Source organism: Amblyomma mixtum, chromosome 3 (genome assembly GCF_055824585.1).
Source record: "Amblyomma mixtum isolate Tamu chromosome 3, ASM5582458v1, whole genome shotgun sequence".
In the NCBI taxonomy this organism is placed as follows: Eukaryota; Metazoa; Arthropoda; class Arachnida; order Ixodida; family Ixodidae; genus Amblyomma; species Amblyomma mixtum.
The window spans coordinates 88,924,802-88,942,090 of record NC_143014.1 but is presented as its reverse complement, the minus strand read 5'-3'; the positions used below and the strand labels follow the sequence as shown (position 1 = coordinate 88,942,090).

Here is a 17,289-nt window from a genome sequence, read left to right as displayed (position 1 = left end):
TCCTCTGTGCGATTAACGTCTGCCATTTCTACCTTTGCAGTTTGTATTCACGTGAATAAGTGCTGCGACGCAACAATCACAAAGCCAGTATTTTTCGTTCCTACCCTTGCACCTGTTGCTTCGGAGCCGATGACACGCTGATGTGGCGCATATGTTTTCTAAACACGAACACACGCAAAAAAGACGTTATGCTATGCAACCTTATAATTATTATTTGAGAATTGTACCACATACTATTCGGTGGGAAATGCGGCGCGTATATCGACAAGAAGTTAGATTTCGGTTCTGTTTTCACGAAAACAATAAGATTTTTAGAGGGTAAGCGAAGAATTTAAGCTTATAAACCAATTGCCTTCGGTGGTCTTGGGTATCAGATCAAGCTGTACACGGCAAGAGTGGGAGCGATAAAGATACGACCGTGAAATGGGTTTCTGTTTCACGTTTTACCCATTTTACCGCGACACGGCGTAAAATCATTCGGGCTGTAAACAACCCTGTGCGTGGCTGCATCAATGGCGTTGGCGTGTTGTTCGCGGATTACGTTTTCTTCAAAATCCAGCTTCATCGTCCGCTTACGGTAAGTCTACACGTTTATATTTTATTCATTTGGTCTCCTAAACCACTCTAAGCAGGGCTGTGTGTGCAGAACAGATTATGTGCGCAGTTACAAACGTCCTATCTTCGTTTCTAAGGCGGAAGCCATCGGGTTCTCGACTAATGCTGCTTATCTCTGTCCCGCTGTCTTTACTAACGCGCGGAAAGGCAGTCTGTGCGATGCCCTTGATGATAAGCCGCTCCTCGCGAGCTGTCTATTAGATTTTTCGTGTTTCAAGGTAGATGCGCGGCCAGAAATGTCGTTTAGCCTGTGAATGACGGCCGAAATGGAACTGTGCGTTAGTTAGCGCCGTGTGAGCTCAATTTACTTTGCACCTCCGAAAACGTACTTACATACAGTCTCGTTCAGTGGTGGATTACATTTATTTTCTTATCTTTGTGTTATCGCCTGTCTGGGCCATGGAGTGCTGTTCTTTTTGAGGTGTGCATTGCTTGCTACGTATGGACGCTCGCTCGGTGCGCGTCGTCGACGCCGACGTTTCAGCAAAGGTGTCTTGATAGACTGGAGCGCGAGACGTTTGTCAAAGTTGTATTCAAGCGGCGCTGGAGGAATGCGTGTAGTGTGATAGGTGAATAAAATTCGTTGCCGGCGCGAATGGCCGGCGTGCTCAAACACCGCGAAGAACCCACGAGCTCCATCCCATCTCCCCTTCGTTGCACACGTATGGATTCGTCCGTGTCTGTCATCAGAGCCGTTGGCCGCCGCCGCTGGCTTGCGGGCACTTCATTTTGAAAGCTGGGTAAAGGTCGGCTCGACAAGAGGTGGCTTACATTTCGTTTCAAGTGGTTCGTTCATGAATCTCGCTCACGCGTGCACAGATTTCTAGAATACCATTTGCGCGAGAAGCAAAGTATGTGTTTCTGATTTCAGACTGCTACGTTACGAAAGCGCCGATGTGACTCGCCGCTTATTTGCGCCTAAAATTAAATTAAGCTCTCGTGTTTTTATAGCTGCGCCTGTTGAAGGCGTTAATTGTTTCATTGAAATACTTCCTACTTTGAGCACGTTCAATGCTTTCGCTGATTTTTCTAGCAGCGTTGGGTTAGGCTGCCTCCATGCAAGAAACACACCTCTTTACTGCGCTGTTGGAGCTGCACTTGAAGGAAAAACTAAGTGAATTTCAGACGGTATTTTATCGTGACAGTAATTTGCTGTCTCAACCTCGCGACTGCTTTTGAAACGGCGCAGCTGCAGCCTCTGTGTGTTGTATTAGTTTTCTGAATAATGAGCGCGGCATGGAAGCGCTGCAACCCGCTTGTTTCTAGGAGCGCGCGCAGATGTACGAGTATGCTGTTCCGTCTTTGTGCTTCAAGTTATAGGGGCAAATCTGTGGTGAACTGGTTGCTTCTGCCTGCTGGTTTTGTATAGCTTGTGCCCGTTTGAGTATCGGCTTACGTACACTCGGCCAAATCTTTAACTGGCTTAGGTGTTGCATCGCTAAATGCACCTTGTAAAAAGGTGCCTTTCGGCTACACTGCTGGCATATTCATGTTGTAATTTGACGTGTGAGATGGCATTTCATAGTTTCTTTTTGTTAATATAATGTTTGAGTGGAGTACTTGCATGTTTAGATCAAAGTTATCAGAAATATTCATCGTCTGCCGCTACGAAGAGCCGAAACAAGCGCAATACGCAGCAAAGGTTCTGGTGGCGCATTCGCACTAATCTGGGTAAACGACTTGTCCGCCATGAAAGGAGTGGTACTTTACCCAGAGGATGAGGCCATATGGACCAGATCCATTGCTGCGTATGCCGCTTGTTTCAGCTGTTCGTAGTGGCAGACGAATGTTTCTGATAACGTTGATCTAAACACGCATATACTGCATGCACTCAAACATTATATGAACAAAAAGGAACCACGAAATGACATTTCACTCGTTAAATTACAGCATGAATATGCCAGCAGTGTAGCCGAAAGGCACCTTTTTTACAAGGTGCATTTAGCGATGCAACACACGAGCCAGTTAAAAATTTGGCCGGGTGTACCAGGCTTAATTCACGCAGGGTATTTTGAAGCGCTTCTTCTATAGCGGTTATAAGAATAAATGCTGCAATATTCTCCTTTTTGGATCCCTCTGTAAGGTGCACTGAATCTGTATTTTATGGAGGTGGCATTCTTAACAGCTCCTTGGGAGTCAATGCAGATATGTGGCACAATTGTTCGAAGTCTTCTGTTACAAATAGTGTAAAAGGATTGCCATAAAGAGATCAGTATTGGCTGTAACAGTATTGCCATACAGAAATCAATATCAGTACTGGATTCAGAGTAAAGTGCTGCAAGGATTCGGGGTCTTTGTTACAATGTTTTATGACGACACTTATAATCTGACGTGTATTTACTGAAACGATTGAGCCGGCGTGATAGCTCAGTAGCTATCATGTTCGTATGGCGACTTGAAAGATGCAGGTTCGATTCCGGCCTAGGCGGTCGCATTTTAATAGAGGCAAAATGCTAAAGGCCTGTGTACTCTGCACAGGTGACCGAAATTATTCCCCAGCCTTTCACTTCGGCGTCTCGTAGCCTGTGTCGCCTTGGGTCTTTGAACCCCATAAAACCAAACCAAAAGATCAAGATTGCCTTTCTAGAATGGCATAGCCAGGATGTGCCTTGCATTGTGAAGCACATGTGTAGAGATGGAATGGGAATTTTTTTTCAGTTCCTCTTATATTATTTTTTTCCTTTGTGCTGTACAGGTGAACATGCCCGGATGATTTACTACAGACAACAGGCCACAAGAATGCTTCTGAGGAAACTAGCCGGACTGTTACTTTCAACTTTTATGTTACTGTGGTGCATTCTTATGGTGCATGTATTGCATATTCCCAGCCTGGATAGCTTGTAAATAAACTAAATTTGTAAGTATATTGATTGTTTCATGTGTGAACTCTGTCTGGTGACCTTTTTCAATGATTGTGGACAGTCATAGGCAGTCTATAGATAATGGTCCACTAATAGTTTAGTAGACAGAGGTCTATAGACTGTCTATAGACAAAGGTCTATAGCACTGCCAGGCCACACACCTATGGAATGTCTATAGACAGTCTATAGACATATGTCTATTGGACCAGTAGACTTGTCTGTAGACTGTCTATAGACAGTAATCTACAGGAAGTCTATGGCCATAAGTCTATAGGTCGTCTATAGTCCGTTTATAGACAAGTGTCTATAGACGGTCTATAGACAGCTCTATAGGAAATGAATGACCATAAGTCTATAGATCGTCTATAGACTGTCTATAGACCTGTGTCTATAGACTTCCTATAGACCTATAGACTTTCAGTAGACATTTGTCTATAGACTGTCTATAGACAAAAGTCTACTAAAAGTGTATGGCCATAAATCTATAGACTGTCTATAGACCAGTCTAAAGGATTTGTCTATAGACAGTCTATAGACTTCATAGACTAAAGTCTATAGACAGTCTATGGACTGTCTATAGAAATTTTTATAAGGGGATTCAGGCGTTCTAGGAAAGCTTCGAAGCGAAAGTTGACAGGGACCCAGAAAAAGGAAATCCCCGAGAAGCCGAAGCCCAGGCGGGCTCGAGAGAAGACAACCACGGCCGCGGGCGCGGTTTTTTCGCCTGCGAAACCCAGCACAAGCCGCCGCAGGGCTGCACTCCTTTCTCCGAAGGAACCCATGGCCCTCATGGACATCGTACCGAAAGCCGCTGCTAGCACATCAGGGAAATCAGCATTGCAGGAGACGTCTGCCACCGCCAAGAATCAGTCTGTAAAAAAGGCGGCCGATGTGCCGGGAAGCGAGGCCACTGGACCCTCCATAGATAAAGTGAAGATGAAGATCCTCCGCCGGAGGGGCCGTTCTCCTAGCAAGGCAACGGAGCCGCCATCAGACAATACTGACGGGGGCGCACGTGCGCGTGGTACCCGCCGGCGACCGGGAAGCAAATCTCGCAGTGTCGGAGATGAGAAGCGGCACCGAAGCAGGCGTCACCATTCTCGAAGCAGCGGTGGCGGACGCCGTCGCGTCCGATCCCGTCGCCGGTCTCGGGCCAGCTCGTCTGGCCGCAGCGACTCGGGAAAACGAGCGCACAGGAAGCGCCGCCATTCCCGCTCGAAGTCTTCAAAAGGCAGCGGCGGTCGTAAGCGCAGAGGCGGCCGCCACCACCGTTCTAGAAGCGTGTAGTTCGAAGTCTTACTCAAGCGCCCGGAGGAAGCGTGGGGCCAGCAAAGACTAGATGAGGATGTCAGAGTGATTCTAGATGTGATGTGGAAACCGATTGAGACTAGTACAGGTTGCTTCGAGAACCGAGGATGGAGCTGTGGATTCCTTGTGTTAAAAAATCTCTGAATTTTTTTTTAAAATCAGGAACTTGGGCAAGGATGCACGCCCCCTGCGAAAAAAACAAACAAACAAAACACGTGTGCATCTCAGCGGTGGCGCAATGAAACCAAAATTTGATAGTGATTATCCTGAGATATTAAATTTTGATCATTTGCTGTGGCACCAGTTTCTTTTCTTCATATTTGTTTTGATTGTTGGCTTCGGAACTTTTTGAATTACATTCTCGAAATAGACACGAAAACGCTGATTTCACTCGCATTTGTTTGCAGTCTCAAATTTTTTCTGTGGCGGATCCAAGGGGGGAGATAGATGGATTGAGCAATCTGCCTCCGTAAACCTGCTGCCTATGTGCTCCGTTCCAGTTCTGCAGACAGGTGTGTGAACGTCTGTGCTGCCTGGTACAGTTCCATTCTAAACCTCATGTGAGCACAAGTCACCAGTTATCTCTGCTCACTCGCACTCTGAGCCGTTAAGGATTGCGTAGCCTATTTCTCGACGTGAAGCCAGCTTTTGCCAGTTTCCGTGCAGTATAATGTCATGTAATCTTTCCTAACGAATGCATTTGCGTTCTCCATTTCCTGAAGAGAGTGGCACAAATGCATCTTGCACTAAGGGATATACTTAGAGGCGCAAAAACAACTATTTGTCCCGGGCGTGTTAGAGGCGATTGAAGTAATGGTGGAAAATAGCGGAAAGTGGACGATGAAGACGCCACACGCACCAATTGTTAGAATAGATGAAAAAAGAGCCCACTGCACACAAATTAAGCGCAGCAGAGCTGAAGTGGGGGCTAGTGAGTGCACATTTTTAATGTTGCAAAAAAGCACATACTGGACAAGACACAAATGAAGAAGTGAAAGACCACATGTGCTCTTAGGAAACAAAAACAAAAAAGACAATGTAAAAACTATTTTTTTTTTTTACGTGAAGTTAAAGGTCCCGTTCGGTCGAAAACGCCGCGTTGGCGTCGTTGCGACTGGAAAATACATATCGGTCGTTATGGCAGTAGTAATGGTAGTATTAGTATAAAACTTTATTCCGCAAAACGAGACCGTGTTTAGGGGTTGGGTGCTTGGGCTGCAGGTGGTGTTCCTAGGTGCAGGATCTCATTGGTTCTTCCTGCCTCCTCGGCCCGCTCTCTCGACATGCACTCTTAGGAAAAAAGCAAAACAGTACGACAATATAAAAGCTTTTAACGCGGTAGAGTTGAAGGTCCCGTACGGTGGAGAACGTGTTAAGTAGAAAAGTTAAGTAGAAAAGCAGTTTCCTGAAAAGACGGAAGGTGGTCAAGCGGCATCGAACCACTGTCGCCTAGGCCAGGAGCTGGGCATGCTACATCCACACTGCTGAGCAATACACGTTCATCGCGATAACTGTATGCCTTATATGAGCACCTCACACTGCACACAAAGCGAATCACATTAAGGAACACCGAGTTAGTTTCACTTTTGTTCATTGCGAACTTATTTGAGTGCCCACTTATTCGCGTGCACACTTATTCGCGTGCACACTTCGTGCAGTGCACACTCAGCTCACTGCATCACTCAGTTCACTGCATCACTCATGTCTGTCCCCGCAGGCGACAGGTACCTGTGCCGCGATAACGCGTGTTGCGACGCCATGGCAGCTGAAAATTCGGCTCCCATCTTAAGTCCAAATAAGAGGAATGCGATGCCGAGATCTCATGATGTCAGAATTCTGCGGCCCGTCCATGCAGGCGCGAAGGTGCTTGGCCTTCCCCGCACGCACTAAAATGCGCCCCTTCAAGGAACCTTTCCCGCAGTTTTAAGCTAAGATGCAGGGAAGTCCTCTGGTAGGCGGGATATGCTTTCCAGCGGGGGAAACATTTTTTTTCAAGTTTCGTTCTCGCTTGAATCAAAAATGACACGCGAACGATCCACGAGGACTGCAGTGCTGTGTATGTGGTTCATGGCCTCTGTGAAAGTTAATTAGTCTTAACCAATGTACATATGCAGCAGTTTGTCTAAGCTAATTTTGTCTATGTAAAAGCAATCAAATGCGCTTGCATTTGTCATAATCGAGAATTCCTCTTAATCAAGTTTGTCTTAATGGAAGTCTACTAGAAATTGCTAAAAATATGAATAGATGGCCTCAATCCACGAAAAAAGAATGAGAAAATATAAATAAAAATGCTCCATCTTGACAAACAGCGTTAAAGACTGGATAAAAGGAAGACTGACAACACGAACACTTTTGTCTCGTCTTCCGCGTTGTTTCACAAGATGAATTCACACCCAACTGGCCCAACTGTCTACGCTTGTTCAAAAATGGTGTGAGACACAGAAACACAATCACTTTATTGTTATTTACTGCTTGCACTCAAGAGGCACACTGAGCATTAAATTCCTTAGAAATACGTACACAGTAATGGGGAATACTTCAGAAATTTCAGAGTGAATGTGTCCTGCTAAACCACTAAACCACTTGAGATGAACTATAGCAAATTACCGAGGGCTTGGACAGGCAAACCTCAACGTCAAGTTAAAATACGAAATCACTTGACCCTCAGGTAATTCGGATTTGAAAGGAACTGAAAGTTTGTCCGAATTAAGCAGAGTTCAGGGCAGCCTTTTCGATGCCCCGATGTTGACAGTACCAAATGGTCAATTGGAATAAACAGAAAGTTCAAAATAAGTGCATTACAAGGAAACGAAGGAAAAGAGTGCATGGAAACGAATGTGATATGAACAGTTGGGCAAAACAGCCGCAGTTGACAATAGATGATAAGGCAACGGACAATAAGCTGATTGGTCTGTAATTCTTCAAGTCCTTGACGTCTCCTTTCTTATGAATTAAGATAATGTTAGCGTTCTTCCAATCAGCTTATTGTCCGTTGCCTACAAGGTATTTACTAAGGTAATCGCTAATAGAGTCAGGACAACCTTGGACTTTAGTCAACCAAATGATCAGGCAGGCTTTCGTAAAGGATACTCGACAATAGACCACATTCACACTATCAATCAGGTGATAGAGAAATGCGCAGAATATAACCAACCCCTATATATAGCCTTCATTGATTACGAGAAAGCATTTGACTCAGTGGAAACCTCAGCTGTCATGCAGGCATTGCGGAATCAGGGTGTGGAAGAGTGTTATGTGAAAATATTGGAAGATATTTATAACGATTGCACAGCTACTATAGTTCTCCATAAAGTCAGCAATAAAATTCCAATACGGAAAGGTGTCAGGCAGGGAGACACGATCTCGCCAATGCTCTTCACTGCCTGCTTACAGGAGGTATTCCGGGGATTGGAATGGGAACAGTTAGGGATAAGAGTTAATGGAGAATACCTGAGTAATTTGCGATTCGCTGATGACATTGCCTTGCTAAGCCACTCAGGACAAGAACTGCAAAGCATGATCAACCAGTTAGACAGGCAGAGCAGAACGGTGGGGCTAAGAATTAACATGCAGAAAACCAAAGTAATGTTCAACAGCCTAGCAAGGGAACAGCAGTTCGCAATTGGTAGCAAGGTGCTGGAAGTAGTAAGAGAATATGTCTACTTAGGGCAGGTAGTGACCGCAGATCCGGATCATGAGATGGAAATAACTAGAAGAATAAGAATGGGGTGGAGCGCATAGGGCAGGTTCTCTCAGATCATGAATGGTAGCTTACCAATATCCCTGAAGAGAAAAGTATACAACAGCTGTATCCTACCGGTACTCACCTATGGGGCAGAAACGTGGAGGCTAACAAAGAGAGTTCAGCTTAAGTTAAGAACAACGCAGCGAGCTATGGAAAGGAAAATGATAGGTGTAACGTTAAGAGATCGGAAGAGGGCGGAGTGGGTGAGGGAACAAACGCGGGTTAATGACATCTTAGTTGAAATCAAGAAGAAGAAATGGGCTTGGGCAGGGCATGTAATGCGAAGGCAAGATAACCGCTGGTCCTTAAGGGTAACGGAGTGGATTCCAAGACAAAGCAAACGTAGCAGGGGACGGCAGAAAGTTAGGTGGGCGGATGAGATTAAGAAGTTTGCGGGGATACAGTGGCGGCAACTGACAAAGGACAGGGTTAATTGGAGAGACATGGGAGAGGCCTTTGCCCTGCAGTGGGTGTAGTCAGGCTGATGATGATGATGATGATGATGATGATAAGGCAACGGCAGATAGTTGCTGGCTACATCCAGGTACTTCGACCAACCAATTACACATTCTGATCACAGGAGACCAATCAGCAGAAGAATGAGAATGACCTGGAGTGGATTTGGCTCTTACTCTCAAGTTATGCAGTATGCATAAAGAGTTTTAGGCTTTTACTTTTTGGAAACCCAGTGGACATTTCTCGGTGTTTATTTCAGAACATAGTGCAAATTTTTTTTTCGAATATCATTTTCGACAGGTCAATTCCATTTTTTTTTTTCGGCGACATATCTTATTCCTGTGCAGACAAAAGTAACTTCTGAGTTTACCTTGGGCTTTTTTGTCAGAGCATGCAGCACGAGGACGACAAGGACGTATGGGAAAACCAGTTGTGGTTAGCCCCTCCCTCCCGTTCCGTCGGCTTCTGGTTGCTTTTCACTCTCCCCTTGCCTTTCTCCAACTTCCCTCCCAAGAGTGAGGCACCCCCACAACTGTACCAGCACAAAGGAAATGAAATTTGACCTGCGCGGCCGGGTGCGTCTTTCAGACTGCTGACCCGAAAGACGCGGGCGGAAAATTCTAGTGGCCCGTGTGCTGCGCCATGCTAGTGCACGCTAAAGAACCCCAGGAGGGCGAAATTTCCTGAGCCCTTCAATCCGGCGTCCGTCATAGCTCTATTTCCTCTGTGATTTTAAACCCCCACAAAAGCATAAAAGAAAGGAAATGGGCACACAACGAAACAACGCCGCCCAGGCACACTCTCAAGAGTTGTACTTTTGAAAGCGCAGTAGACTGCAGCTTAGGCGACAGTGTGGAACCTGCATGGCAGTTCTTTGCTAGCGAAACCTACGTAGTGCACGGACGAGGCAGAACCAGTGACATCGGGTCAAATGGTCCTCTGTCCACGGTCTGAATCACTGATTTCGTCCATCCTTTAGCGTGTGCTGATATCGCATAGCACATGGGCGCTTTTCCTTTTCGTCTCCACGAAAATTGCGCCTTCGCAACCAGGATTCGATCCCGCTATCCTGGAATCAGCAGCTGAACGTCAGTCACTATGCTGCCATGGCAGGCCTTTCTCTTTTCTCTCAAATTATGAACAGCTGCTTATCGATATCCACGAAAAGAGAAGTGTATAATTAAGGAATACCGCCAGTATTCACATATGGTGTGCAAATTCAGAGGATTACAAAACCACTTCAAATAAGGTTAAGAACAGCACTATGAAGCATGACAAGGGAAATGGTAGGTACAGGATTAACCGATAAAGACACAAAAGCGTAGATTAGAGAGCAAAAACTCATTGAGGATATTCTCGCTGAAATTAAGACACCAAAACGTACAGGTGCTCACATGTTTTCGTAACGGCGAAATCACGAAAACCCTTAATTTGCTCGCAGCCTAAAGGCATAGCCACCACACATTTTGTGGTACGCTGTGCATGTCAAGCAGAGTTCTGCCCTATAGTTTATGGCTGCATAAACTGAAGGGAGCAAGCTGCTCGCTTGTCCTTGGTTTTACAGAAGTTTGTATGACCTGCAATGCCAATCTCGAGTCGCAGAATATAGTCCATTGGTGCGCTCACTGGTGACCAATAATATAACGGACGGCCTCTCGTATGCCTACCAATTCGGTTGTCGTACCGATGACGTTTTATGCATCAGCCTGAAACTGTGACATCAGGCATTTTCTGGCACTATCACCGCTGCAGCTGAAAAGGGGGTCGTCACGGATTCGTCCACAAAAACATTACGAGAATCACCACACATAGATGCAATGTATGACAGCGCAGCTTTTTCAGACGGACTCTTGGGATGTGTGTCTTCTTTGCAATCCCTGGAATGGTTTTACGTATATATGGTTTCGGTACTGCCCAAAGTGGCACCTCCGCGATCTGGTGTGGCATGTAGTTCGAAGGCACCGCATTGCCCTGCATCCAGACGGCTTTGGAAAAGGCTAAATCTGGGCGCACAGCACTAATATTGGTCAAGGGGTGATGACGTTGCCTGGTCAGATGTCGGAAATTTACACGAAGAGGCTCCTGTTGAAAACAAATTTGTGCTGGGGAGGCGCGGGCCTCGTAAAATGTGTCCCATCTAGAAGTTTTGCGTGGCAAACCCAAGCATACTCTTAAAGCACGAGCCTATGCGCTTTCGAGCGCACGCAGGCCTGATAGTCTGACCCCCGAGAGGACGGGTGCACTGTATATCAGAAGACCGACTACCAGCGCCTGTTAGACGTGAAGTAAAGATCGCTCAATGGGACCCCAGGATTTCCCTGCCGTGCATCGCACAATGCTTGCAAAGATGTCAAGCTTTTTTCTTGAGCAAACAAATGTGCTTCGTCCAGAACAGGTCACGGTCTATCGTAACAGCTAAGAATTTGTGATGTGTTACATACGCAACAATTTGTCCGCCGATTGTGTCCGAAGACCAAGCCATTAACTTTCGTGTGAAAGCCAAGATTAGGCTTTTAGTTGGTGATAGTTCAAGCCCCTCACGGTGCAAGTACGCAGACGTACTGAAAACTGAGCGCTGCAACCTTGCTTGCATTTGGGGACGCGTGACACTTGGGGTGCGTTTCAATACCTCCGAGTAGACGGCTACTTAGACGTCTAGCCGGAGAGCCGCCATCTTGGGACGCGTTCCATTCCTCAGGAAGCCGTCCAAGATGACTGCTTCGCCGAAGTCAACATCGATGCTGGCTAACTTCCTGTCTAAAGATGGCAGAGCTGATGTACTCGGATGAGCGAGTCGTGCTGTTCGCGGGCGTCGGACTATAGCCGGAGTACGGATAGGCACCGTCCTTCAAATGTGGGTCATTCCGTTGAGTTAATTTGTACGCACACCAGTCACTAATTAAGCAGTCTTAGTGGATATGCGATTTCTAGCAGTGTATATTCGTGAATCACGCACTTTTTTGACTTGGCCTGGAACCACTCATTCAAGAAGAAGAGTTAGTCTGCCTGTTAATGGAGTTCAAGTTTTCTAAATCCTAGACAGGCATGCATAAAATCGTGTAAGTGAGAGATTGCGCACTTACATTGGCCTCGTTAACTGTTTTCTTGCTCACATTGGGCTGGTTAATCCCCTTCGTGCTCACACTGGACAGGTTAGCCGGCATTTGTACATGCACTGGGCCCGCACTCTGTCGGGGTTTTCGAGAGCTTCGTTTTCAGGCGCCTACTCACAATCTCGATGTAGCAACCATCGAACTCCATGCCATGCGAGTAAGGAAAACGACATGACACCCGGAGCTCTGAGGGGAGATCCTCACTGCATCCAAGTTGGTATGTGCGCTGTACACTGCTAACCAAAGAAGGCCGCAGAGGCGGCGGATCATCCGCCATCACCTGGGAAGGCGAGGTCGCCTTGACGGCCACAGAAGCACAGAATATTTTGCGAAAACAGGAGCTCGATCAAGATGATGATGATGATGATGCCCTCAGGCTTAATGGCACATACCCACGGCGGGGGAATGGCCAGGTTGAGAAGCTGCCGTTCGCAGCGCTCTTCTTCTTCCTCCTCCCTTTGGGATACTGGGATAAGACTGCTCGATGCAGCCTTGGTTCCTGCCTTTCAGATTCTGACTTTCTGTCCTGTTCTAGTCTAGTTTATTTCGTGCAAGTGGCTTATTTGCTAGAGAATATTAAGACATGATATTCCATTGAACCTGGAAATTAAGGGTTTTGTGCAAACGAGCAATGCCTAGAGCAATGCCTCTTGCTCCACTTCTTCGTGTTCCGGCGTGGTCTAGTGGCTAGGATACCTGGCTTTCACCCAGGAGGCCCGGGTTCGATTCCCGGCGTCGGAATGTGTGGTCTCATGGTGTAAGGGTTAGCACTCTGGACTTTGAATCCAGCAATCCGAGTTCGAATCTCGGTGAGACCCTTTATTTTTTTAGCCTACTATTTTGCTGCCATAGTTAGCACCTGTGTGTCCATGGCCGAGTCAAGCTGTCCAAGACGCAGCTTTTACTATGGGCATGTACATTTTGGTGGTGAAATAAGCGTCATTAATATTTTTTATTATTTTTAATAATATTATTATTATTACTAGTAGTAATGCTTAGAACCCGTTATTTCTCCGCTCGTATTGTGCAGTTAGATAGTACTTCCTGCTGGAAAGCTGCGAAGGCGCACGAAGCATGAGCTCGTTAGAGCTGTAAGGCGTGAAGATGGGCTAGTTGGTTCTGAGAATCAGTCACAAAACAGGGCGAAGAACACACAAAGCTGCGCTTTGTGTGTTCCTGTTCGTGCCTCTTCTTGTTCTGTCTGCTTCGCGCAGTTTTATTATAATTGGTTAGGGCTGTATTTGCGGATGCTGGCCGTGATTGTACTGTTTCGTCTGAATATTACAAAATTATTTCGCCTCAGCTGCCAACTGGAAATGCATCCCTGAACACTGTTCTTACGCACTGCGTTGTGTCCGGCCGGCCTTATCACATCGGTGATTTCGAAGAAAAGATGGAGTGGCTCGAGGTCGTCGCAGACGTGGCGTCGAAAGGCGTGTACCAAATGAATCACGTGTGTGCTGTAACGACGCATTCAATGGCTGCTTAACAAGCGGTGGTCGCAGCGAAAGCGTTGTTTATAAAAGGTAAAAAAAAATAAATCGTTATCGGCCATAATCGCAGTAAAATATGAATGAAGCTGCACTGGATACCAAATAATATCAGCAACTACGCCGTGCAAGCAAGTTCGAGGTCGCACAGACGTCGACCAGGTCAGTGGTGTTGACCATGAAAGGTGGGTTTACCGCCCAGTCGTTGCCGCATCAGTTGCACATTCGGAGCAGCTAACGCCCTTGTTATCGTTCCTGGAAGATCGCCGCTATGCCTACGAAAGAATTCCGTATTCCTAAATGTTCGGAGTGCCGCAAATTCAGCCATGTCAGCGCTCGGCTATGTTACGTGATCATGCGAGGTCATAACTGCTACTACCAATCGGCGAATTTTATCACTAAGACGAGGTGTTTTCTTCAGTGATCAGAATTCTAATTACCATCATCGACCTGACGACACCCACTGCAGGACGAAAGCCGCTCCCATAGAAGCTGGGAGGAGGTGTGGTCAGCATGGTATGGTGCAATATGTTAATACATTCGTTCACCCGTACCTCAACTATTCGTTCATCTTGATAGGCGTTACCATTCAGTTATACTTTCCGAAACCGGATGCCCAGTCGATGGGGCTTCTACAGTATCGTACAGAGGGCTTCTACAGTATCATACGCCATGCTGAGTGACAACTTTGGTTGCCTTTATACCTGAGAAAATTTGTCTCGGTTTTCCTCCACCACTCTACGGTAAGGTGGTGTTTAACCTCATAGAGAAATTAGGTGGCAGTCTTCGTGCGGGCGGCCAGCTAAGGATCGAAGCGCCTTGTGTGTTTGGCTCGTGTACTCGATGGGTGTTGCGTGATGAACTTTGGCGAGTTCACTGTGCACGGTGGATGGACGGATGTGGTAGAGACTGCCTATGCGCTTGGGAAGCTGGTTCGCCTTGCTGACAAGGCGGTTTCTAGCCTACATAGCCACTCACTGGCAGCTTTCGACTAGGCGTCGGAAGCACCGTTTTCTGCTGCGATGAGCGCGGCGCCAGAGTTGCCTTCTCTCGTGGTTCGTTAGAGCTTCTACTTTTTGTCGCGCTCTGAAGCGTGACGTTCAGGTCTTGTCACAAGGTTGGTGATGAACAATCAGGTCAGACACTAAGTTTTCAGCATGCCAGCTTGGGTTTCGGTGCCTGCTGGACTTAATGTCGAGCCGAGAAAGTCTGGTTTGGGTTGTGCGGATGGGCCTTTCGGAATTTAAATGAACGCAAACGACAACTTCATACAATTTTAGTTCAGTCAAAATCGATTCTACAGCTCTTTCTGGATACGTTGACGTTTCTTCGGCAACAAAATGCGTATAGCTGACAAAATAAGAGTTAAAAAGTTTCGCGCCCCTTGAGTGAAACTAGTGAAGTCAAGAGAGGAGACGACTCGGCAATAACAGGTGGAATCAGTGAGCATGTAACCTAGCTTCCCCGATTTGCGCTCGAAAGGCTGTCTTTACGTCGCAGTACTTCACTTGCAAAAGCGACTACAAAAGGGCGATACCTATTTTCTCTTTATTTTTTACCTTTTAAAATTTACAAAGCGAAGTTTTTTACTGGAAGTGTACTTTCTGTCTTTCGAACGCACTATTGGGTTCATACTGGTCGACTTCAGTTCTCCCCAGGTGTCCCGTTACAGCTATGTAGCTGACAGCTCTACGGTTTGTCAGGGCACGGAATATTTACGAACAACACTCAGAGGGGCCGGTACTATTTGCACAATGCATTTCTCTAACTCCTAGCGGCGAAAAAAAAAACGATATGGAACCGAAATCACCCATGTCTGCTGGACCCGCCGCGGTGGCTCAGTGGTTACGGTACTCGGCTGCTGACCCGAAAGACGCGGGTTCGATCCCGGCCGCGGCAGCTGAATTTAGATGAAGGCGAAATTCTAGAGGCCCGTGTACTGTGCGATATCAGGGCACGTTAAAGAACCCCAGGTGGTCGAAATTTCCGGACCCCTTCACTACGGCGTCTCTCATAGCCTGATTTGCTTTGGGACGTTCTCGAGATCAGACAGCACCGACGGGGGCGCACGTACGCGTGGTACCGGCCGGCGACCGGGAAGCAAATCTCGCAGTGTCAGAGGTGAGAAGCGGCACCGAAGCAGGCGTCACCATTCTCGAAGAAGCGGTGGCGGACGGCGTCGCGTCCGACCTCGTCGCCTGTCTCGGGCCAGCTCGTCTGGCCGCAGCGACTCGGGCAAACGAGCGCCCAGGAAGCGCCGCCATTCCCGCTCGAAGTCCTCAAAAGGCAGTGCCGGTCGTAAGCGCAGAGGCGGCCGCCACCACCGTTCTACCAGCGTGTAGTTCGAAGTCTCCCGCAAGCGCCCGGAGGAAGCGGTGGGCGAAAGACTAGACGAGGATGTCAGAGTGACTCTGGATGCGATGTGGAAACCGATTGAGACTAGTACAGTCGCAGAATATAGGCCATTGGTGCGCTGACTGGTGACCAATATTATTACGGAAGGCCTCTCGTATGGCTGCCAATTCTGTTGTAGTAATGACGACGTTTTATGCATCAGCCTGAAACGGTGACATAAGGCATTTCCTGGCACTATCACCGCTGTAGCTGAAGAGGGTGTCGTCACGGATCCGTCCACAAAAACATTCTGGGAGCCACCACACATGGATGCAATGTGTGACAGCGCAGCTGTTTCAGACCGACTGTTGGGATGTGTGTCTTGTTTGTAGTCTCTGGAATGGTTGTACGTATATATGGTTTCGCTACTGCCCAAAGAGGCACCTCCGCAATCTGGTGTGGCATGTAGTTCGAAGGCACCGCTTTGCACTGAATCCAAAGGGCTTTGGAAAAGGCTGAATCTTGACGCACAGCACTAATATTGGTAAGGGGGGGGATAACGATGCGTGGTCAGATGTCGCACATTCACACGAAAATAAATTCGTAATAAATAAATAATAATAATAAATAAATACATCCTGCTGAAAATAAATTAGTGCTTGGCAGGCGTGGGCCTCGTAAAATGTGCGCCTTGTAGAAGTTTTGCGTGGCAAACCTATGCATTCTCTTAAAGCACGAGCCTACGCGCTTTCAAGCGCACGCAGGCCAGATAGTCTGACCCCCGAGAGGACGGGTGCACTGTATATCAGAAGACCGACTACCAGCGCCTGTTAGACGTGAAGTAAAGATCGCTCAATGGGACCCCAGGATTTCCCTGCCGTGCATCGCACAATGCTTGCAAAGATGTCAAGCTTTTTTCTTCAGGAAAGAAGTATGGTTCCTCCAGGACAGGTCATGGTCTATCGTAGCACCTAAGAATTTGTGATGTGTTACGTACGCAACAAATTGTCCGCCGATTGTGGCCGGATACCAGGCCATTAACTTGGGTGTGAAAGCCAAGATTACGCTTTTAGTTGGTGAAAGTTCAAGCCCATCACGGCGCAAGTACGCTGACGTAATGGAAACTGAACGCTGCAACCTTGCTTGCAGTTGGGGACACGTGACACTTGGGGTGCGTTTCAATACCTCCGAGTAGACGGCTACTTAGACGTCTAGCCGAACAGCCGCCATCTTGGGACGCTTTATATTCCTCAGGAAGCCGTCCAAGATGACTGTTTCGCCGAAGTCAACATCGATGCAGGCTAACTTCCTGTCTAAAGATGGCGGAACTGATGTACTCGGATGAGCCAGTCGTGCTCTTGGCGGGC

The 17,289-nt window shown here is 47.2% G+C and overlaps 1 protein-coding gene, 1 long non-coding RNA gene and 2 other non-coding genes across 4 annotated transcripts; all 4 read left to right on the top strand.

Moving 5' to 3' along the window:
* The first annotated feature begins 490 nt into the window (after positions 1-490).
* LOC149350890 (uncharacterized) lies at positions 491-3,479 on the top strand. The gene is made up of 2 exons (XR_016289474.1): positions 491-577; positions 3,311-3,479. It is a non-coding gene; the product is annotated as an uncharacterized LOC149350890 (long non-coding RNA).
* A 562-nt stretch (positions 3,480-4,041) lies between these two features.
* On the top strand, positions 4,042-15,930 carry LOC149350887 (uncharacterized). The gene is made up of 3 exons (XM_089575574.1): positions 4,042-4,048; positions 4,093-4,462; positions 15,633-15,930. The coding sequence occupies exons 1-3, from the start codon at positions 4,042-4,044 to the stop codon at positions 15,928-15,930; spliced, it is 675 nt and encodes a 224-aa protein (XP_089431700.1).
* Positions 12,768-12,839, top strand: TRNAE-UUC (transfer RNA glutamic acid (anticodon UUC)). Its single transcript has one exon. It is a non-coding gene; the product is annotated as a tRNA-Glu (tRNA).
* TRNAQ-UUG (transfer RNA glutamine (anticodon UUG)) lies at positions 12,845-12,916 on the top strand. Its single transcript has one exon. It is a non-coding gene; the product is annotated as a tRNA-Gln (tRNA).
* Positions 15,931-17,289: the final 1,359 nt, after the last annotated feature.